Below are 23,289 nucleotides of genomic sequence, written 5' to 3' on the forward strand. Positions count from 1 at the left end.
CACTCCTTTCTGCCACCTCTGGTCTCTTGGCCCTTCAACCCCTACCGGGGGTCAGCTCCCGCTCAGCCCAGTCAAGGCACTTCTCTGTCCTGGTATCCTAATGGTGGAATAAGCTTCCCCCTAACGTTAGGAGAGCGGAGTCCCTGCCCATCTTCCGAAAACATCTGTAACCCTACCTCTTAAAAGAGTATCTTAAATAAATCCCAAAGCTACAGTATATGTGAGAGAGAGGCTTATTCATCAAAACAAATGTTCTTCTTTGTCCAGGTCTGTATGATGATACTTTGCCATGCTGCATCCAGCCAGGGAGCGAGGGAGGTGGATCTGGTTTCAGTGGACTGAGTGACCCAGCTCAGCCGGTCGAGTTTCAGTGTAAATAATTGGAGGAAGAATGAGTGAGATGAGGCCCTGCTGTTCAAACAAGCACAGATCATACTGAGGGCTAGACAAGGCACCAAGATGTATTATCATGGTGGGAGATGATGTTTCTCTCAGATACATTCAGTAAGAAGCAGCTTCCTGTTCACCACTTCACTAATCTAACTCTGACAGCATCTTGATCAGAGAGGCGCAGATAGAGGTACATATTTATAAAGTAGGCTACATACACAGACAGACAGACAGACAGACAGACAGACAGACAGACAGACAGACAGACAGACAGACAGACAGACAGACAGGTTTTGAGGGGATAGATTTGATGTTTACAGAAATGCTCCACTTAGTTCTGAGGCCTGGGTTTCTGGCATAGTCCCTGAGGAGCTGTGTGAATCTGATCTTTAGGTCCATTGTGTGGAAAGGGGAAATGGATGGGGATGAAAAGGCATTGACTGTGTTTGCATGGTCAATGGCACTGTGTGGAAAGGGGAAATGGATGGGGATGAAAAGACATTGACTGTGTTTGCCATGCTGCATCCAGCCAGGGAGCTAGGGAGGTGGATCTGGTTTCAGTGGACTGAGTGACCCAGTGTGGAAATGGGAAATGGATGGGGATGAAAAGGCATTGACTGTGTTTGCCATGCTGCATCTAGCCAGGGAGCTAGGGAGGTGGATCTGGATTCAGTGGACTGAGTGACCCAGTGTGGAAACGGGAAATGGATGCGGATGAAAAGGCATTGACTGTGTTTGCCATGCTGCATCCAGCCAGGGAGCTAGGGAGGTGGATCTGGTTTCAGTGGACTGAGTGACCCAGTGTGGAAAGGGGAAATGGATGGGGATGAAAAGGCATTGACTGTGTTTGCATGGTCAATGTCACTGTGTGGAAAGGGGAAATGGATGGGGATGAAAAGGCATTGACTGTGTTTGCATGGTCAATGTCACTGTGTGGGCTAGATCCCTGGCGTTCACCGAGACAAAACAAAAGCAGACTCTTGCTTTCTCTCCTTCCCTCAAAAAAGAGAAAACGATCTCTCAGACCACGAAGCGCTGGTGAAACTTGAGCTTTGCTTTTGCAATTTACCTCTGCCCAGGCTGCCTTTGCTTAAGCCCTTACCCTGCGCTGAGCGTCAAATACCCCACAAGGAGGAAGAGGGATAGCTATAAACACTAAGGCACTATAAGACAATCGAATATAAGATACTATTCCATGAATAAGGCCAGGGCTCTAAAATCATTAGCAACGGCAGCCAGGTAAAACCTGAGGGTGGAATTGAATATGTACTGTATGTATTCCAGCCAGGCCGTGAGTTAGTGCCTCGCCAAACGGACACGACATGTTTATGATATGCTTAAGTGCAAACATCCCGGCGGGGGGAGCCGTGTGTGAGAGAGAGAGTTATCGAAGTCCTTACAGTTGGAGCTCTGCCTGTTTCCTCGATGAGGCATCAGTCACCTCGATCAGACTTGGAGAACTACAGTCATAATGTCCAGGATAAATGTTCAGTTGGAGCTCTGCATGTTTCCTCGATGAGGCATCAATCACCTCAATCAGACTTGGAGAACTACAGTCATAATGTCCAGGATAAATGTTCAGTTGGAGAACTACAGTCATAATGTCCAGGATAAATGTTTAGTTGGAGAACTACAGTCATAATGTCCAGGATAAATGTTCAGTTGGTGAACTACAGTCATAATGTCCAGGATAAATGTTCAGTTGGCGAACTACAGTCATAATGTCCAGGATAAATGTTTAGTTGGAGAACTACAGTCATAATGTCCAGGATAAATGTTCAGTTGGAGTACTACAGTCATAATGTCCAGGATAAATGTTTAGTTGGAGAACTACAGTCATAATGTCCAGGATAAATGTTCAGTTGGAGAACTACAGTCATAATGTCCAGGATAAATGTTCAGTTGGAGAACTACAGTCACAATGTCCAGGATAAATGTTTAGTTGGAGAACTACAGTCATAATGTCCAGGATAAATGTTCAGTTGGAGAACTACAGTCATAATGTCCAGGATAAATGTTCAGTTGGAGAACTACAGTCATAATGTCCAGGATAAATGTTCAGTTGGAGAACTACAGTCATAATGTCCAGGATAAATGTTTAGTTGGAGAACTACAGTCATAATGTCCAGGATAAATGTTCAGTTGGAGCTCTGCATGTTTCCTCAATGAGGCATCAATCACCTCAATCAGACTTGGAGAACTACAGTCATAATGTCCAGGATAAATGTTCAGTTGGAGAACTACAGTCATTTACATTTAACATTTAAGTCATTTAGCAGACGCTCTTATCCAGAGCGACTTACAAATTGGTGCGTTCACCTTATGACATCCAGTGGAACAGCCACTTTACAATAGTGCATCTAAATCTTTTAAGGGGGTGAGAAGGATTACTTTATCCTATCCTAGGTATTCCTTAAAGAGGTGGGGTTTCAGGTGTCTCCGGAAGGTGGTGATTGACTCCGCTGTCCTGGCGTCGTGAGGGAGTTTGTTCCACCATTGGGGGGCCAGAGCAGCGAACAGTTTTGACTGGGCTGAGCGGGAACTGTACTTCCTCAGTGGTAGGGAGGCGAGCAGGCCAGAGGTGGATGAACGCAGTGCCCTTGTTTGGGTGTAGGGCCTGATCAGAGCCTGGAGGTACTGAGGTGCCGTTCCCCTCACAGCTCCGTAGGCAAGCACCATGGTCTTGTAGCGGATGCGAGCTTCAACTGGAAGCCAGTGGAGAGAGCGGAGGAGCGGGGTGACGTGAGAGAACTTGGGAAGGTTGAACACCAGACGGGCTGCGGCGTTCTGGATGAGTTGTAGGGGTTTAATGGCACAGGCAGGGAGCCCAACCAACAGCGAGTTGCAGTAATCCAGACGGGAGATGACAAGTGCCTGGATTAGGACCTGCGCCGCTTCCTGTGTGAGGCAGGGTCGTACTCTGCGGATGTTGTAGAGCATGAACCTTCAGGAACGGGCCACCGCCTTGATGTTAGTTGAGAACGACAGGGTGTTGTCCAGGATCACGCCAAGGTTCTTAGCGCTCTGGGAGGAGGACACAATGGAGTTGTCAACCGTGATGGCGAGATCATGGAACGGGCAGTCCTTCCCCGGGAGGAAGAGCAGCTCCGTCTTGCCGAGGTTCAGCTTGAGGTGGTGATCCGTCATCCACACTGATATGTCTGCCAGACATGCAGAGATGCGATTCGCCACCTGGTCATCAGAAGGGGGAAAGGAGAAGATTAATTGTGTGTCGTCTGCATAGCAATGATAGGAGAGACCAGTCATAATGTCCAGGATAAATGTTTAGTTGGAGAACTACAGTCATAATGTCCAGGATAAATGTTCAGTTGGAGAACTACAGTCATAATGTCCAGGATAAATGTTCAGTTGGAGAACTACAGTCATAATGTCCAGGATAAATGTTTAGTTGGAGAACTACGGTCATAATGTCCAGGATAAATGTTTAGTTGGAGAACTACAGTCATAATGTCCAGGATAAATGTTCAGTTGGAGAACTACAGTCATAATGTCCAGGATAAATGTTCAGTTGGAGAACTACAGTCATAATGTCCAGGATAAATGTTTAGTTGGAGAACTACAGTCATAATGTCCAGGATAAATGTTCAGTTGGAGAACTACAGTCATAATGTCCAGGATAAATGTTCAGTTGGAGAACTACAGTCATAATGTCCAGGATAAATGTTTAGTTGTAGAACTACAGTCATAATGTCCAGGATAAATGTTTAGTTGGAGAACTACAGTCATAATGTCCAGGATAAATGTTCAGTTGGAGAACTACAGTCATAATGTCCAGGATAAATGTTTAGTTGGAGAACTACAGTCATAATGTCCAGGATAAATGTTCAGTTGGAGAACTACAGTCATAATGTCCAGGATAAATGTTCAGTTGGAGAACTACAGTCATAATGTCCAGGATAAATGTTCAGTTGGAGAACTACAGTCATAATGTCCAGGATAAATGTTCAGTTGGAGAACTACAGTCATAATGTCCAGGATAAATGTTCAGTTGGAGAACTACAGTCATAATGTTCAGGATAAATGTTCAGTTGGAGTCCAGTTGTGACTTTCATGCACTAAATTCCTGCCATTATTTTGGATCCCCATGAGATGAAATGTGCTTTTGAAAATTAAAGATGTTCTCCTCACATCTGAGAACCATTAGTCCAGGGAACTGTTAGCAAGCAAAGGATTATTACTGCAATCTTGGAATCTTGTTACATTTATTTCTCTCCCTTTCTTTTAATTTATTTTCTTTTTTCACTTCTGTCTTTTCACAGTCACAAGGATCATGGAATTTCTGAGTCCTTTTCCAGGAAGTCTTATTGCATGGCCCACTGATTCCAAAGCTCTCCAAACATCACCCATATAACAGACCCTGTCTCCATCCCCCTCTCCCTCGCTCTGTCTCCCCTCCACAGTATGTTTTAAAGAGGCAATAAAGCATGGCTAAGGTGCTATGTTCACTGCGTCCTATCAGTGAGGGAGCCTCACTCACATGTACGCTTCCTCTGGTTCTCACGGACCTCACTGAAAACATGTGAGGTCAGTCCACCCCAGCATAAGTGGATCAGTGTGTTTGTGTGCTTTTTATGAGATGACACAGTCTCATCCCTAAACACTGTTCCCCTTTGTCTCTAGTCATCTTCTTTGAAGTGCTGCATTCTTCAGACACTGCATCACTGGGGCTGTGCAGCTGGCTGCTGGGGGCAGAGGAAAGGAGATCTCGAGGTGAGGTGAGCCTAGCAAGGTTAGTCCCTTTCTGAATGAGGATGGGTGGAGAAGTGGGGAGTTGGAGCAGCATCACACATGAAGAGCCGGTGAAGAGTTTGAATTCGCTCTAAGCTCAAAGAACTTCGAAACAGACAGAGCTAGGTAAAGGCTGTAGTTAGGATTATGTAAAGTGGCGGGGGTACCAAATATAGCCCCAGCCCGAAGCTCACTCACTCATATCGCCGTCACTCAGATGTTTTAAAGAACACGCCGAAACAAATCACAATAAAAAGACGGAGTGTTGTTGGTCAAAGGGATTTATGGGAAAGTTTGGTGTAGCCAACTTCCGCCTCTCGCCACAAAATGGCCCCCTTTTCCTCACCACATGGTACCCAGCAACCCTCTTTAATGATCTCCATGAATCTCCTGTGCTGACCCCAATGGCGACTACCCTCCTTCTCTCCGACCAGTCTCACTGACGGCCTCAGAGGGCCTCAATTAAAGATGGCCGCTGTTTTTCCAGGGTGGTTTTCCTTCCATTTTTTTCCTGTGAGGAGGGAAGACCTTATTTTAATCCTCCCGGGCCCTTAACCACCAGACCACAGGATTCCTAGCTGGGAGCATCTCCACGCTCAGCCACGCTCCACCCAGACCCCTCGGGCGTGACCACAAACCCCAGGATGATGACATTTCCAAACCTCCGTTCAGCCCCACCTCACCACCTCCCTGACCTTAACACCACCCCTTAACATGAGTGTTATATTATAAACGGGGTGTAATGATGGAGTGCAAAGTGGAAACTTGAATCTGTGTCATTCAATGGAGGATGGAGAAATTGTGCTCTTTAGTTTACTTTTTGAAGCTTTTGGGGTCATCAATGAAGCATATCTTGACTTTGACTTATTTGTCCAGTTAGGGAGAAAATAATGAATTGTCCTCAAAGACTTCCTTCCATATGTCGTTCTCTCTCACACACAGGCGCAAACACACAGAAGGGGAGAAATATCCAGAGCTTTGCATGTGTCTGCCATCTACAGACTGGAGGATAATAAATGACAGAGTAGTAACCTTAGAGTCTGTTATACTCCACCATGGCCTATTTATTGCCTTAACTCCCTTATCTTACCTCATTTGCACTCACTGTATATATACTTTTTGTTTTCTTTTGTTCTACTGTATTATTGACTATGTTTTGTTTATTCAATGTGTAACTCTGTGTTGTTGTATGTGTCGAATTGCTATGCTTTATCTTGGCCAGGTCGCAGTTGCAAATGAGAACCTGTTCTCAACTTGCCCACCTGGTTAAATAAAGGTGAAATAAATAAAATAAAATACTGAAAGACCCATTCCCAGAAAGATTTTATCCAACATACATCCAACACTTGCTCTGCTGAAACATCAGAGCATATACAGCTATCACATGTCAAAGGAAATCTTCACCAATCCTTTCTGACATTTATGCAGTGCCTATCAGAACTTTGATAGCCTTTGATAGTGTTGAAAAGTTGTTTGCATATTCAACTTACACACAGTACTGACACACACACACACACACACATACCCCACCAGACATGCCACCAGGGGTCTTTTCACAGTCCCCAGGTCCAGAACAAACTCAAGGAAACGTACAGTATTACACAGAGCAATGATTGCATGGAACTCCTTCCATCTCATATAGCTCGAATGAACAGCAAACGTGGTTTCAAAAAACAAATAAAGCAACACCTCACAGCACAACACCTCTCCCCCATGTGACCTACTTGTGTGTATGTACTGATATGTATGTGTAACTGATATATGCACACACACACACACACACACACACATACCCCACCAGACATGCCACCAGGGGTCTTTTCACAGTCCCCAGGTCCAGAACAAACTCAAGGAAACGTACAGTATTACACAGAGCAATGATTGCATGGAACTCCTTCCATCTCATATAGCTCGAATGAACAGCAAACGTGGTTTCAAAAAACAAATAAAGCAACACCTCACAGCACAACACCTCTCCCCCATGTGACCTACTTGTGTGTATGTACTGATATGTATGTGTAACTGATATATGCACACACACACACACACACACACACACACACACACACACACACACACACACTCTGACACACACTCTACACACACCCATATGTTATTATTATTTAGTTGTATTGTTTCTTTTGTTAAATGTGTGTAAATGTGTGTGTATTTAGTTGTAGTTTTTTAATGTATGTAAATTGTAAAGCCTTTTTTCTCAAATTTATTTTTCATTGTGTTGGACCCCAGTAAGGTTAGCTGTCGCCATTGGCATCGGCTAAAGGGGATCCTAATAAAATCAGAAATCAGGGCTTCTACTGTTCCGCTTTCCCCCCCCCGAACCAAACTATGGATTTTTCCAGACATTTCTTTCCAAAGTTATCTGGCCCATATAGGATGTGGCATTTTGATTCATTACTATGGGCAGGATGAGTAATGTACGCTATTTATCCCTGCTGTGGGCCTGTCAGTGAGCTGGTTTGTCTGAGTGATGTATCTCCCTGTTCCAGGGCCGTCCTCTAAGATCCAGGCCCCTGGTGTTTTCACAAGGTTCAGACAGCACCAGGAAGGAACAACCTGGGCATGGGACCAAGAATCTGTCCACTATATTTATTCCTCCAACCCATCTACCACCGTCCCTCTCCTCTCCGACAAACAAGGACAGACTGGGACCAAAAAGCTGCCTTGGCATTTCTAACACAACGGCCCATTTACCTTCCTTGCGGCCCTCACAATGGACCATTTTGTTTTCCTTCAGGCCCCAATTATTAGCCAGATAATTATCATTTTGCACAAAAAAACCCAAGTTAGACAGGCCCACTGTGCTAAAAATGGGCCGGCCCATCTGACATTTGCCCGAAATGCCAGATGGCCAGTCCGCCCCTGCTGACACACAACACAGAAAATGAAAAGTGACATCCCTAGAAGTCTTCTCGTGAGGAACTGGATGGGAGTGCCGAAAGGGGACTGGCTTGGCCCATATGGGCACCAAAGGGGTCCTCGTCTGGGTTCTGTAACACTTGTCATTCCTCATATACAGAGATCTCTGGGAAGGACACCAGCCCCAATGCTCACTGTACTACACAGCCGGCTGTATTCCTGCTCATTACAAGTCTGGAAGATGTTAGACAAATAGATTTTTCTTTTTTTATGGGGCATGGCATCTCACAAGAGTCCTTTTAAAACTGACGTGCAGCGCTTCTAATAGCATACTTAAACATGCAATAACAATATTTAATGCTGACCATGCACAATCTATAAAAATGTGCCCCGTGGCAAGATAATAATGCATCTATCACACCTCAGTCCAGATGAACATACTGTATCTAAAGCACTACTATGTATGTAGAATACACCAGATGACCATACTGTATCTAAAGCACTACTATGTATGTAGAATACACCAGATGACCATACTGTATCTAAAGCACTACTATGTATGTAGAATACACCTGATGACCATACTGTATCTAAAGCACTACTATGTATGTAGAATACATCAGATGACCATACTGTATCTAAAGCACTACTATGTATGTAGAATACACCAGATGACCATACTGTATCTAAAGCACTACTATGTATGTAGAATACACCAGATGACCATACTGTATCTAAAGCACTACTGTGTAAAGAGAACACCAGATGAACATACTGTATCTAAAGCACTACTGTGTAAAGAGAACACCAGATGAACATACTGTATCTAAAGCATAAAGCACTACTGTGTAAAGAGAACACCCGATGAACATACTGTATCTAAAGCACTACTGTGTAAAGAGAACACCAGATGAGCATACTGTATCTAAAGCATAAAGCACTACTGTGTAAAGAGAACACCAGATGAAGATACTGTATCTAAAGCATAAAGCACTACTGTGTAAAGAGAACACCAGATGAACATACTGTATCTAAAGCATAAAGCACTACTGTGTAAAGAGAACACCAGATGAACATACTGTATCTAAAGCACTACTGTGTAAAGAGAACACCAGATGAACATACTGTATCTAAAGCACTACTGTGTAAAGAGAACACCAGATGAACATACTGTATCTAAAGCACTACTGTGTAAAGATAACACCAGATGAACATACTGTATCTAAAGCACTACTGTGTAAAGAGAACACCAGATGAACATACTGTATCTAAAGCATAAAGCACTACTGTGTAAAGAGAACATCAGATGAACATACTGTATCGAAAGCATAAAGCACTACTGTGTAAAGAGAACACCAGATGAACATACTGTATCTAAAGCATAAAGCACTACTGTGTAAAGAGAACACCAGATGAACATACTGTATCTAAAGCATAAAGCACTACTGTGTAAAGAGAACACCAGATGAACATACTGTATCTAAAGCACTACTGTGTAAAGAGAACACCAGATGAACATACTGTATCTAAAGCACTACTGTGTAAAGAGAACACCCGATGAACATACTGTATCTAAAGCACTACTGTGTAAAGAGAACACCAGATGACCATACTGTATCTAAAGCACTACTGTGTAAAGAGAACACCAGATGAACATACTGTATCTAAAGCATAAAGCACTACTGTGTAAAGAGAACACCAGATGAACATACTGTATCTAAAGCACTACTGTGTAAAGAGAACACCAGATGACCATACTGTATCTAAAGCATAAAGCACTACTGTGTAAAGAGAACACCAGATGAACATACTGTATCTAAAGCACTACTGTGTAAAGAGAACACCCGATGAACATACTGTATCTAAAGCACTACTGTGTAAAGAGAACACCAGATGACCATACTGTATCTAAAGCACTACTGTGTAAAGAGAACACCAGATCACCATACTGTATCTAAAGCATAAAGCACTACTGTGTAAAGAGAACACCAGATGAACAAAACATCCACTGCTCCACTAGTTTAATAACCTGGTCTATCTGGATCATAGCAGTGATGTCATCACCATACTGTACCTGGGTGGTTTTGGTGCAGGCCGGTAGCGTGTTCTGTGAGCGTTCTATATTCTCCATATGTAGACATACGCCCAGCAATGAGTGTGTTGAGAGTAGTGAGCGAAGGGGAGAAAGAGAAAGCGGTAGGGGGGCTAGTTAATGTATTTCCCTGGGTTCCTGCTGTACAATCCATACAGACAATGTTGCTTTCACTCGGCCCCAGAATACATGGGGACATGTGGTTCTGTTTAGCGGATTGGGGGGGTACCTTTACAGAAAAAACACATGATTTCACTTTTCATGTGAAGTTTCACGTATTTTGACCATTTCACGTGATCACATGTGGTTTCATGTTATCACATGTTGCTTTAGATGTTGTTACATGTTATCACATTAACTTGACATAATATCACATGTGATCATGTGAAATTCATGTGGTTTTTCCATAAGGGTGGAGAGGGCTGGAAGACAGTCATTGGGGGTGTTCAGTCTTTCTTCCCATCACACACTGTGTAAGATAGCCACTCAAAGACCCAAGAGGACTCCAAACTAAGCACATCACAAATCCTCCCAGTCACTCAAATGCTGCATGTTCAAGGCTAAGCCTGTTCGGCTGTGTTATTCCATGTGAGAATGGAGTGCCATGATAATTGGCTTAAACATGCAGATGTGTGTGTGTGTCAGAGTTTGTGCATCTGCGAAAGTGTTTGTGTTCACGTGCGTGTGTCTGCAAAAGTGTGTGAGTGTGAGAGAGTGCTAAAACATGATTTCATACAAATGTTCCTAATGAGTTGTATTACCTTTAGAGCGTGGCCATGCCAGCTGGCCTGAACACTGATTTGTCTATGAAGGCTTGGGAGTGTTCATTCATTTAGTTTGTAGGGAAACACCCACCATCTAAATGTCAACGATCCCAACAGAACAAAAGGAAATGGAAATGATTTGTATGTCAGGAGTACTGACATTTGACCTTTTCACTCATTATATCACTGTCTTTTGTTCTCAAAACTCATAACTCCATTGACGTGTTACTCCCTAATTACAGTATTATGTGAGTTTTCAGCATTTTTGTGCATTGTTGTAAAAAGACCAGTATTTACAACTTCCTTACAGAATTGTGAGTGGCGAGGAGACTATTTTAGGGCAGTCCTCACAAACACTGCTTGCTGTGTTTTCCAAACTGGTTTCCTTAGACAAACGGGGTATACCAACACTTGGGATGTGCTCAGCTGCTCAATAGGCCACCAGTTCATTTGATCTATTTTCTATCAACATTAACAACATTGCATAAAGATTTGTCAATCAATGCGATGTGCTAGGGGCCAACTTTGATTGTAGAGGTGGGGGGGACATAATGCCTACCCGACCGCTCTGAGGCGTCCGCATGGTCCTAAAACACATCATTGCCCGGTTTTGTATCACATTCCAATTATAAAACTGGAGGGGGACAAAAATGCAATTTCAGAATGTCCCCAGTGAAAGTTGCGCCCCTGCCCTGTGGGCTACTGCAATAAATAGAAGAGCTATCTAAATAGCATGCGCAAAACTTTCATAAAATATACAGACAATATTGCAATAACGTGTCCTTTAAGTTTGGTTTTAACGTAAACATACTAAATTGCCTGTGATAAATGTCCACTGACCAAAATTTAAAGACAAAAGATCTTATTCAATATGATTGCAAAGGTCCACAGATCACTTCCATGTGATAATTCGTCAAAAACCATAGAACTATAACAACCTTTTGTGGGGTAATGATGGAATTCTATCCTATTGGCAAGGTTAGTTTGTGTTACACATTTCCATCGATTGAGGATTATTAGTTGACTAATTGCTTTAGTCTAACTGATCATTTGCTTAATTAGACTCGTCTTCATTACACAGCTATAAAGGAAAGAAGCTGGAAAATAGGTCATGTTAGAGGTCTGGCTAAATACTTGCCCACTTTATAACAGAGTCTTATGGAATGTGGGTTTGTCCTGTGGTCCGTTAGTAACCCCCCTCTCTGTGTGTCTTAAAAAAGCACCTCCCCTCTTCCAATCAGTGCAATTCCCTAACTTTTCTCTTTTTCTCAAAGGCTATAGTTCAATATCCCATTCCGAGGCACATATCGCATTTCAAATTCGGACTCGCGGCTCCTCGACTTCAAGGCACTGCAACAATTATAAGGTATTGTGCTATTATTGATTTATGACACTGGTTATCAATTATTCACTATTGTCATAGGACTTCTTTTTTTTTTACCCGAGTTGAGAATGTTATGCTTGTGTTATATAAGAAAAGTAATGCGCATTGACCTGCCTTTTCAGTTGTGAATGGTTGAAAGAAATTGTCAAAACTGTTTCGGTGAGGATTATTTTAGGCAAAGCTGCAACATCTGTTTTGCCGGCATTTTTTCCGTGGTTGATAAGTATTCAGTAGCCTGCCTACGAGCCGAGGTTCTCTGTATGCTTTGGGAATATAATTGGTATGCTGTGTGGTTGGTTATATTACCAAGGTGGTTAGTTTGTTACTTTGCAACTTTGCTTCAAGAGACGATACCTTTGTGGTCCACTTCGATGTCATGTTTTAATTTTTGTCCCATAAAAAAGGTTGCTGACAAAATGTCTGCATGATAGTGCCCAAATGTTGTGCCCCTCAGATATTTAGAAGTTAATTCATTTCACTGTTCAATGTAGTTGTAACTTGTCCTTTAATTAAACGTTTTTCAGAGGTAAGACAAAGGCAAGAACAGTTGATTAGCTGGTTTAAGTTTTGAATCTGTCTTTTTTGCAGTGTAAATATCTTACTGGTCATTTGACATTTGAGTCAACAAAAAGGCTATATATACTGCAGATGTACTGTAATTGATCAGGCATTTCTTTGTTCGGTCTCGCGGATTGATCCGGTGAACATGAACTCCTCCGCATTGCCTACTGTAAATGAAGCCACCAAACGTTTTACCACTGAGGGTGTCGTAACCTATCACATTTGTGAAAGAGAGGAAAACACTTTATATGTATGATTTCAAATATTAGAACAAATTATGAATAATATTGCATATTCACATGGCTACGGTCATTTTTGTAATGACTTCCTGCTTTGACATTTCAACATATTCTATGTAAAGCAATTTAAAGTGTTTGTGTCGAGAGAGTGAAAGACAGATCGAAAGAAAGAGAGCGAGGGTGGAGTGAGGGAATGCGGAGGAGTATCGTTACCGGTCATTTATCACTCATCTTTCATTACATTTGATTGAAGTCAGTGATGGAGGCTATTTTTCTTCCCCATGTTTTGCATAATAACCAACTATTGAGGAGAAAATGGCCCATCTTTCCTTCCTTCTCTGTAACCCCCTGATGTGGGTTAAACGGTGGTTATATATCACTGGGGGCCAATCATTTAGTCTTAAAGCTGACTTTTAATGAGAAATAATAAAAACCAATGGCTGTCCAATTAGACTTGATCGTTTTTCAACGTAATATGCTTTAATGCAGCCAGGACCAACCTGTAAAAGTGGACTTGCAGGTAAGTAATTAGAAATGAATTAGATTTTGAAATCCAGATACCGGTGAAAGTATATGTTAAACACTGAGTTTAGTTCTCCCCCTGAAAGAATAACTGAAGATTTTCCCAATTAAGGGAGAGAGAAAGAGGGTTGGGGTAGTTTGGAGGGGGGTTTCTAAATAAAATGGTTGATTTTTTAGCAATGACATCAGCATTTAAAAATACATTTCACTGTCATTTGGCACAGCAACCCATTACCTTTTCTGCATACTTGAAACAGCACACATTCCACCCTAAGTACCAATAACTTTTGACCAATACTCTTGTGTTGAGATGGTTAACTTGCACATGTCTGCTGGAGGCCAAAAGCCCTGATGTATGTTCCTGTCTGCCCCCCACCAGCCCCCAACCCTGAAGTGCACACAGGGACTGGGACAGGTCCACACAGACGTGTGTGTGTGTGTGTGTGTGTGTAGCTCACCTCAGGTGACATCAACAAAGAGTAAGAGGAAGTGACATCATCCAGTAGTCTTCAGCAGCAGAGCTACGCAGAGCCACACAAAGCAGCCAATGGGAGCAGGGAAGCTGGCCCGGGTGCTGTTGGGATGGGCGGCCGTGTGCTTGGCCTCGGTCCACACTGCGTACGGCCAGGCGGGAGACGGAGGGTACCAAGCCAGCCGCTTCACAGGAAAGGTGGACGAGAGGGAGGTGCAGAGGGTTCGCAGGAGAGGACAGGAGACACTCAGAGGGTAAGGACTTTGGCTGTTTGCTGAATATTAAAGCCAGGACAGCAACCATAGGGCGGCGCACAATTGGCCCAGCGTCGTCCGGGTTAGGGCAGGGTTTGGCTGGGGTAGGCCGTCATTGTAAATAATAATTTGTTCTTAACTGACTTGCCTCGTTAAATAAAGGTAAAATAAAAATATATATAAAAAAATGTCTTGATTTTGATTGATTTTGAAGAAAGGATGTGCGCTTGTGGGGGTTGTCTGTCTTTGAGTTTATCCTTAATGATCCACTGAAACATGGTTATATGATTAGGAAATATATTAGGCTTAGAATGTGGACAGTTGGACAATTTGGATGGCTTTCCCACTTGAGCTGTCTTGGCAACTTCCTCTTCCACTGCTGTGCTTCCTGGGATAAAGCCAACATAGTCTTAGTACAACCAAATAATGCTGAATGCATCATTGTTCTCCCAAAGACAGCACATGTTCGAAGCTAAAAGGTTGCTTGCAAAACTGAGAGATCCTTGAGTATTTACAGAAAATTGGCATTTTCATGGGAGAGTCTAGGTCAAGGGGTAGGACCAATAATGAAAGTTTGTTGAGTGAATGCAATGACCCAAATCTAAGCAAGCAGGCATTCTGTTAAGTGTATTAGCTAGAGAACACATAGCTGAAGACTGCAGGGGAAAGTTTATTGGCAACAATGTTTTGAGCGGAGGTAATCACTCAGAGTAGGGGTAAAAGGGCAGTAAATTGGGAATTTGCGAAGGCGGGGCTGTTCAAGTTTTCCATTGGGGTGGATCATAGAAACCACAGAACCCCCCTCCTCTCCTCCCTCCTTCATCATCACCCCCACCGTCTCCCCGTAACCCCCGTCCTCTCCTCCCTCCTTCATCATCACCCCCACCGTCTCCCCGTAACCCCAGGGACTGGGTGGGATGTGTGTCAATGGAGCAAGGCAAAGCTTTTACTGTATATTTCCCCCTTTCGGAAAAACAAAGGATGTTTTGTTGGGACTAGTCTTGAATGTCAGCATCAGTTATTCCAATCAGTCTCTCATCTGTCCCAGTTTATGGCTCCCCTGCGCCCCAACGCAGGAAATGAGGTATTCTGATCGCTCTAGGGGCATGACAAGGGACATTTGTTTCACTGCCGCAGGTGGCAAAGCAACAGAACGCATGGCAGCAGAGAAAAAAGAGAGAGAAGGAGTGAGAGAGAGAAAGCTAGGCCTTCTTGGAATGAAATATTATTCAGTTACAGTGCAGACATGGGGTGACAGGTAGCCGAGTGGTTAGCGTTGCGCCAGTAACTGAAAGGTTGCTAGTTTGAATACCCGAGTCATCAAGGTAAAAAAAATCTGTAGATGGGTCCTTGAGCAAGGCTCTTAACCCTAATTTGCTCCAGGGTTGAGGTACTATTATGGCTGACCCTGTAAAAAACAATCTGTAGATGGGTCCTTGAGCAAGGCTCTTAACCCTAATTTGCTCCAGGGTTGAGGTACTATTATGGCTGACCCTGTAAAAACAATCTGTAGATGGGTCCTTGAGCAAGGCTCTTAACCCTAATTTGCTCCAGGGTTGAGGTACTATTATGGCTGACCCTGTAAAAAACAATCTGTAGATGGGTCCTTGAGCAAGGCTCTTAACCCTAATTTGCTCCAGGGTTGAGGTACTATTATGGCTGACCCTGTAAAAAACAATCTGTAGATGGGTCCTTGAGCAAGGCTCTTAACCCTAATTTGCTCCAGGGTTGAGGTACTATTATGGCTGACCCTGTAAAAAACAATCTGTAGATGGGTCCTTGAGCAAGGCTCTTAACCCTAATTTGCTCCAGGGTTGAGGTACTATTATGGCTGACCCTGTAAAAAACAATCTGTAGATGGGTCCTTGAGCAAGGCTCTTAACCCTAATTTGCTCCAGGGTTGAGGTACTATTATGGCTGACCCTGTAAAAACAATCTGTAGATGGGTCCTTGAGCAAGGCTCTTAACCCTAATTTGCTCCAGGGTTGAGGTACTATTATGGCTGACCCTGTAAAAAACAATCTGTAGATGGGTCCTTGAGCAAGGCTCTTAACCCTAATTTGCTCCAGGGTTGAGGTACTATTATGGCTGACCCTGTAAAAAACAATCTGTAGATGGGTCCTTGAGCAAGGCTCTTAACCCTAATTTGCTCCAGGGTTGAGGTACTATTATGGCTGACCCTGTAAAAAACAATCTGTAGATGGGTCCTTGAGCAAGGCTCTTAACCCTAATTTGCTCCAGGGTTGAGGTACTATTATGGCTGACCCTGTAAAAACAATCTGTAGATGGGTCCTTGAGCAAGGCTCTTAACCCTAATTTGCTCCAGGGTTGAGGTACTATTATGGCTGACCCTGTAAAAAACAATCTGTAGATGGGTCCTTGAGCAAGGCTCTTAACCCTAATTTGCTCCAGGGTTGAGGTACTATTATGGCTGACCCTGTAAAAAACAATACATTTCACTGCACCTATCCGGTGTATGTCAAATATCTTCCTTTTTCACATTTGAGTGGCGGTAAAGCACACATAGGACTGAGTTGCTGTTTTCTTGTCAATCAGTGTGATTAATTCAGCAGCCATTGGACAACTCTGCCTGACATAAATTGAGTCTCATTGGAGCCATTTAGTCTGAGAGCCAGCTAGACACAAGGCCACTTCAGGCTTGACATGTGTCACATTCTCTCAATGGTTGACTCAGAACACACGTAGTGGGCTGTTCTGGTCTAGCAATCTTATCCTTTGATCTGCTCAGTGAAGCAGAACCGTGTTGCATAAAATAATAATGTAGCGAATGCAACAATTCAGAAACTGAATGGCCGGGGGATGCCAGCAGCCTTTTCATGGCAAGTAACAAAGCCTGTGGATTCTTTCCATATATTTTAAGTTCTACAACACTATTCTTTATAGGATGACAATATTAGCACCCAACATATACAGATTATCCAAGTTGAAAGCCCCCCTCACAACACAATGACATTGACATGACATGAAATTGGAAAGTCTTTCACTAAACATTGTGTACTGCATCAGAGTCACAGATTCCCTCTGTGAGGGAGAGATTATTTTAATAGTAGTATAGCATCAGAGTCACAGATTCCCTCTGTGAGGGAGATATTATTTTAATAGTAGTATAGCATCAGAGTCACAGATTCCCTCTGTGAGGGAGATATTATTTTAATAGTGGTACAGCATCACAGTCACAGATTCCCTCTGTGAGGGAGATATAATTTTAATAGTGGTACATCATCAGAGTCACAGATTCCCTCTGTGAGGGAGAGATTATTTTAATAGTGGTACAGCATCAGAGTCACAGATTCCCTCTGTGAGGGAGATATTATTTTAATAGTGGTACAGCATCAGAGTCACAGATTCCCTCTGTGAGGGAGATATTATTTTAATAGTAGTACAGCATCAGAGTCACAGATTCCCTCTGCGAGGGAGAGATTATTTTAATAGTGGTACAGCATCAGAGTCACAGATTCCCCTATGTGAGGGAGATTTATTTTAATTGTGGTCATTACACTGGTCTTTGTTTTGAGAACAGTGTTTATCTGCTGGCTGAATACTCCACAGCCCAGGGTTTCAGACTTTACTGTTGTCTTTACAGCCCCCCAACCACCCACTTTATTTCCCAGCAGTACCTCCTGCTCTGCCTCTGAACTGTCTGGCTCTGAACCTCTGGCCCTCTGGAATCCTCCATGTAAAGAGCCTCCGACACTCTGTCTCATAACTGTTGAGTTTGCACCTTCAAGCCAGGAGCATGTGGCCCCCAGAAGGCCTCTAGCCTATATATTGGTCTGTAAGATCAAAGGACTGAGAAAAAGCCAGAAGATATGCTAGCTGACTACATATGTTGTTGACAGTGACCTGAGCCCTGTTTCACAAAAGCATCTTAAGACTAAGTTCTTCGTTAGAACTAGAAGTCGACCGATTAATCGGAATGGCCCATTTCAAGTTTTCATAACAATTGGTAATCGTCATTTTGGACACCAATCATTGCCGATTACATTGCACTCCACAAGGAGACTGCGTGGCAGGCTGACTACCTGTTATGCGAGTGCAGCAAGGAGCCAAGGTAAGGTGCTAGCTAGCATTAAAAGTATCTTATAAAAAACAATCAATCTTAACATAATCATTAGTTAACTACACATGGTTGATGATATTATTGGTTGATCTAGCTTGTCCTGCATTGCAAATAATCGATGCGGTGCCTGTTAATTTATCATTGAATCACAGCCTACTTCGCCAAACGGGTGATTTAACAAGTGCATTCGAGAAAAAAGTACTGTCGTTGCACCAATGTGTACCTAACCATAAACATCAATGCCTTTCTTAAAATCAATACACGGAAGTATATTTTTTGAAACCTGCATATTTAGTTAAAAGAAATTCATGTTAGCAGGCAATATTAAACTAGGGAAATTGTGTCACTTCTCTTGCGTTCGTTGCACGCAGAGTCAGGGTATATGCAACAGTTTGGGCCGCTTGGCTCGTTGCGAACTAATTTGCCAGAATTTTACGTAGTTATGACATAACATTGAAGGTTGTGCAATGTAACAGCAATATTTAGACTTATGGATGCCACCCGTTAGATAAAATACGTAACTGTTCCGTATTCCACTGAAAGAATAAACGTTTTGTTTTCGAAATTATAGTTTCCGGATTTTACCATATTAATGACCTACGGCTGGTATTTCTGTGTGTTATTATATTATAATTAAGCCTATGATTTGATAGAGCAGTCTGACTGAGCGGTGGTAGGCCACAGCAGGCTCATAAGCATTCATTCAAACAGTGAAAACAATAGTGGTCCTAAAACGGAACCTTGATGAACACTGAAATTTACAGTTGATTTGTTAGAGGACAAACCATTCACAGAGACAAACATATCTTTCCGACAGATAAGATCTAAACCAGGCCAGAACTTGTCCGTGTAGACCAATTTGGGTTTCCAATCTCTCCAAAAGAATGTGAAAGATCCATTGTTGAAACACTCATAAGCCTAAATGCCAATTTATGCTCGAGAATGTTCCCTTAAGAGTCACATTAGGTCATTAACTAACTGTTTCATAGGAATGTTCCCAGCATGTGCAAAGAATGCTTCCAAGATACCATTCCCTTATTGTCAAATAGAACTTAAGCAGTATGTTGTTACCATGTTTTAGAAGTTAAGATATTACTGTTCTAGACACATTTCATGGGAACATTGCAAGAACATTCATGTCCAGTTTTCTGTGGTTTAGGAGAAGTGCTTTCAACTTACATATGTGACACAAATGATTACATTATGCATGTTCATTTATACAGTAATTATTATTCAACATGTCCTCAGTTGGGGGTTGAACTTACAACCTCTTGATTCACAGCATTCAGATTGTCCTTCTACGCCACCATGTCTGTGTCAGTTATCAGTTCATTTGACTGTTCTCTCAACATTGATGACTAATTTCAACAATTGAAGGGCTTTCTGTAAAGTTGTCTGATGTTGGTGGGGCATATTAACCTGTTTTAATGATACGCCTGAGTCACTATGCTCAATTAAAGTTGTTCTTGAGTGCACTTTTAACAGAGCTGATATTTACTTCAAAGTGCATTCACCCTATTGCTTACAACTATGTAATTGTTTTAGTTCTACACCGGTGCCTAGGGAGAAGGGGTTAGGGTTTCTTTTGGACAGGGCTTAACTGTACTGGCCAAATAAGCACATGCCCTAGAGATATCCCGTATTGGGACAGTGGTTAGAGTGTTTGTCATTGGTGTTGGTGGCCTAGGTTTTAGACCCGCTAAGGGAATCACACTACTGTCACATTCTTAGCAATATATGCTAATGTAATTATTTGGCAATAGTTACAACACACTTCTCTGATCTAATTGAAATGAGTTTCAAATAACAACAACAAACTAATGCACCGATGACAGTGTTTCACCTTATGCAGATTCCAGCTTTAAATGTAGCGCTGAAAACAGCATTCATTTTCCATATTCGGGCAAATCCTCTTTGCCTGAATATTGAAAGGCCAGGCTTAGCCTGAAGGAGAGAGCAGTAACAACAAACCCAAGCCAAATGGCTAACTGCTCTGTAGAGAGATGGATGTCTGTAGCAAGCAAGCAGTTTATGAACCATTCATTGTTAGAATGTTGTACTCTTGCTCTGTTTTTGTGTATGTCAAAACAGCATTTTTCAAGATTTTTATACTGTATGACCCAAGAAAATCTTGCTTCCCTTTTTTCTGTTTCCTTATCTGCTGCTCTGTTTTCTATTCCCTCCTCTGAGTCCTTCCTCCTCTCCTTAACATCAACTTGTTTTCCTTTACCTCCTACTGATCCCTTTCCCATCGTTCTGTCTTTTCACCGACTAACCTTTCATTTCTGTCTCTCTCCTTTCCCTCTTCTATCTCTCTATATATCTCTTTATATCTCTCTCTGTCTCTGTCTCATACTCTTCCCTTTCTCTGTCTCCCTCTCTCTTTCTCCCTCCTTCCATCATTGTCTGTCTCTGTCTCTGTCTCCCTCTCTCTTTCTCCCTCCTTCCATCATTGTCTGTCTCTGTCTCTGTCTCCCTCTCTCTTTCTCCCTCCTTCCATCATTGTCTGTCTCTGTCTCCCTCTCTCTTTCTCCCTCCTTCCATCATTGTCTGTCTCTGTCTCCCTCTCTCTTTCTCCCTCCTTCCATCATTGTCTGTCTCTGTCTCTGTCTCCCTCTCTCTTTCTCCCTCCTTCCATCATTGTCTGTCTCTGTCTCCCTCTCTCTTTCTCCCTCCTTCCATCAGTGTCTGTCTCTGTCTCTGTCTCCCTCTCTCTTTCTCCCTCCTTCCATCATTGTCTGTCTCTGTCTCTGTCTCCCTCTCTCTTTCTCCCTCCTTCCATCATTGTCTGTCTCTGTCTCTGTCTCCCTCTCTCTTTCTCCCTCCTTCCATCATTGTCTGTCTCTGTCTCCCTCTCTCTTTCTCCCTCCTTCCATCAGTGTCTGTCTCTGTCTCTGTCTCCCTCTCTCTTTCTCCCTCCTTCCATCATTGTCTGTCTCTGTCTCTGTCTCCCTCTCTCTTTCTCCCTCCTTCCATCATTGTCTGTCTCTGTCTCCCTCTCTCTTTCTCCCTCCTTCCATCATTGTCTGTCTCTGTCTCCCTCCTTCCATCATTGTCTGTCTCTGTCTCCCTCCTTCCATCATTGTCTGTCTCTGTCTCTGTCTCCCTCCTTCCATCATTGTCTGTCTCTGTCTCCCTCCTTCCATCATTGTCTGTCTCTGTCTCCCTCTCTCTTTCTCCCTCCTTCCATCATTGTCGGTCTCTGTCTCTGTCTCCCTCCTTCCATCATTGTCTGTCTCTGTCTCTGTCTCCCTCTCTCTTTCTCCCTCCTTCCATCATTGTCTGTCTCTGTCTCTGTCTCCCTCCTTCCATCATTGTCTGTCTCTGTCTCCCTCCTTCCATCATTGTCTGTCTCTGTCTCCCTCCTTCCATCATTGTCTGTCTCTGTCTCTGTCTCCCTCTCTCTTTCTCCCTCCTTCCATCAGTGTCTGTCTCTGTCTCTGTCTCCCTCTCTCTTTCTCCCTCCTTCCATCATTGTCTGTCTCTGTCTCTGTCTCCCTCTCTCTTTCTCCCTCCTTCCATCATTGTCTGTCTCTGTCTCCCTCTCTCTTTCTCCCTCCTTCCATCATTGTCTGTCTCTGTCTCTGTCTCCCTCTCTCTTTCTCCCTCCTTCCATCATTGTCTGTCTCTGTCTCCCTCTCTCTTTCTCCCTCCTTCCATCATTGTCTGTCTCTGTCTCCCTCTCTCTTTCTCCCTCCTTCCATCATTGTCTGTCTCTGTCTCCCTCTCTCTTTCTCCCTCCTTCCATCATTGTCTGTCTCTGTCTCTGTCTCCCTCTCTCTTTCTCCCTCCTTCCATCATTGTCTGTCTCTGTCTCTGTCTCCCTCTCTCTTTCTCCCTCCTTCCATCATTGTCTGTCTCTGTCTCCCTCTCTCTTTCTCCCTCCTTCCATCATTGTCTGTCTCTGTCTCCCTCTCTCTTTCTCACTCCTTCCATCAGTCTCTGTCTCTGTCTCCCTCTCTCTTTCTCCCTCCTTCCATCATTGTCTGTCTCTGTCTCCCTCTCTCTTTCTCCCTCCTTCCATCATTGTCTGTCTCTGTCTCTGTCTCCTCTCTCTTTCTCCCTCCTTCCATCATTGTCTGTCTCTGTCTCTGTCTCTCTCTTTCTCCCTCCTTCCATCATTGTCTGTCTCTGTCTCTGTCTCCCTCTCTCTTTCTCCCTCCTTCCATCATTGTCTGTCTCTGTCTCTGTCTCCCTCTCTCTTTCTCCCTCCTTCCATCAGTGTCTGTCTCTGTCTCTGTCTCCCTCTCTCTTTCTCCCTCCTTCCATCATTGTATGTCTCTGTCTCTGTCTCCCTCTCTCTTTCTCCCTCCTTCCATCATTGTCTGTCTCTGTCTCTGTCTCCCTCTCTCTTTCTCCCTCCTTCCATCATTGTCTGTCTCTGTCTCCCTCCTTCCATCATTGTCTGTCTCTGTCTCTGTCTCCCTCCTTCCATCATTGTCTGTCTCTGTCTCCCTCCTTCCATCATTGTCTGTCTCTGTCTCTGTCTCCCTTCTTCCATCATTGTCTGTCTCTGTCACTGTCTCCCTCCTTCCATCATTGTCTGTCTCTGTCTCCCTCCTTCCATCATTGTCTGTCTCTGTCTCCCTCCTTCCATCATTGACTGTCTCTGTCTCTGTCTCCCTCCTTCCATCATTGTCTGTCTCTGTCTCTGTCTCCCTCCTTCCATCATTGTCTGTCTCTGTCTCTGTCTCCCTCCTTCCATCATTGTCTGTCTCTGTCTCTGTCTCCCTCCTTCCATCATTGTCTGTCTCTGTCTCTGTCTCCCTCCTTCCATCATTGTCTGTCTCTGTCTCTGTCTCCCTCCTTCCATCATTGTCTGTCTCTGTCTCTGTCTCCCTCCTTCCATCATTGTCTGTCTCTGTCTCTGTCTCCCTCCTTCCATCATTGTCTGTCTCTGTCTC

General features: G+C 43.4%; 1 protein-coding gene across 2 annotated transcripts in view; it reads left to right on the forward strand.

Annotated features, from left to right (window-relative positions):
- The first annotated feature begins 12,134 nt into the window (after positions 1 to 12,134).
- Positions 12,135 to 23,289, forward strand: part of fbn2b (fibrillin 2b) — a 127,914-nt gene continuing 116,759 nt past the window's right edge. For both annotated transcript variants that reach the window (XM_065009676.1, XM_065009677.1), the window contains exons 1-2: positions 12,135 to 12,238; positions 13,958 to 14,304. In XM_065009676.1, coding sequence (XP_064865748.1) covers positions 14,126 to 14,304 — 179 coding nt within the window. In that variant the 5' untranslated portion in view covers positions 12,135 to 12,238; positions 13,958 to 14,125. The remainder of the gene's footprint in view (positions 12,239 to 13,957; positions 14,305 to 23,289) is intronic.

This window comes from Oncorhynchus nerka, linkage group LG25 (assembly GCF_034236695.1).
Source record: "Oncorhynchus nerka isolate Pitt River linkage group LG25, Oner_Uvic_2.0, whole genome shotgun sequence".
NCBI lineage: Eukaryota > Metazoa > Chordata > Actinopteri > Salmoniformes > Salmonidae > Oncorhynchus > Oncorhynchus nerka.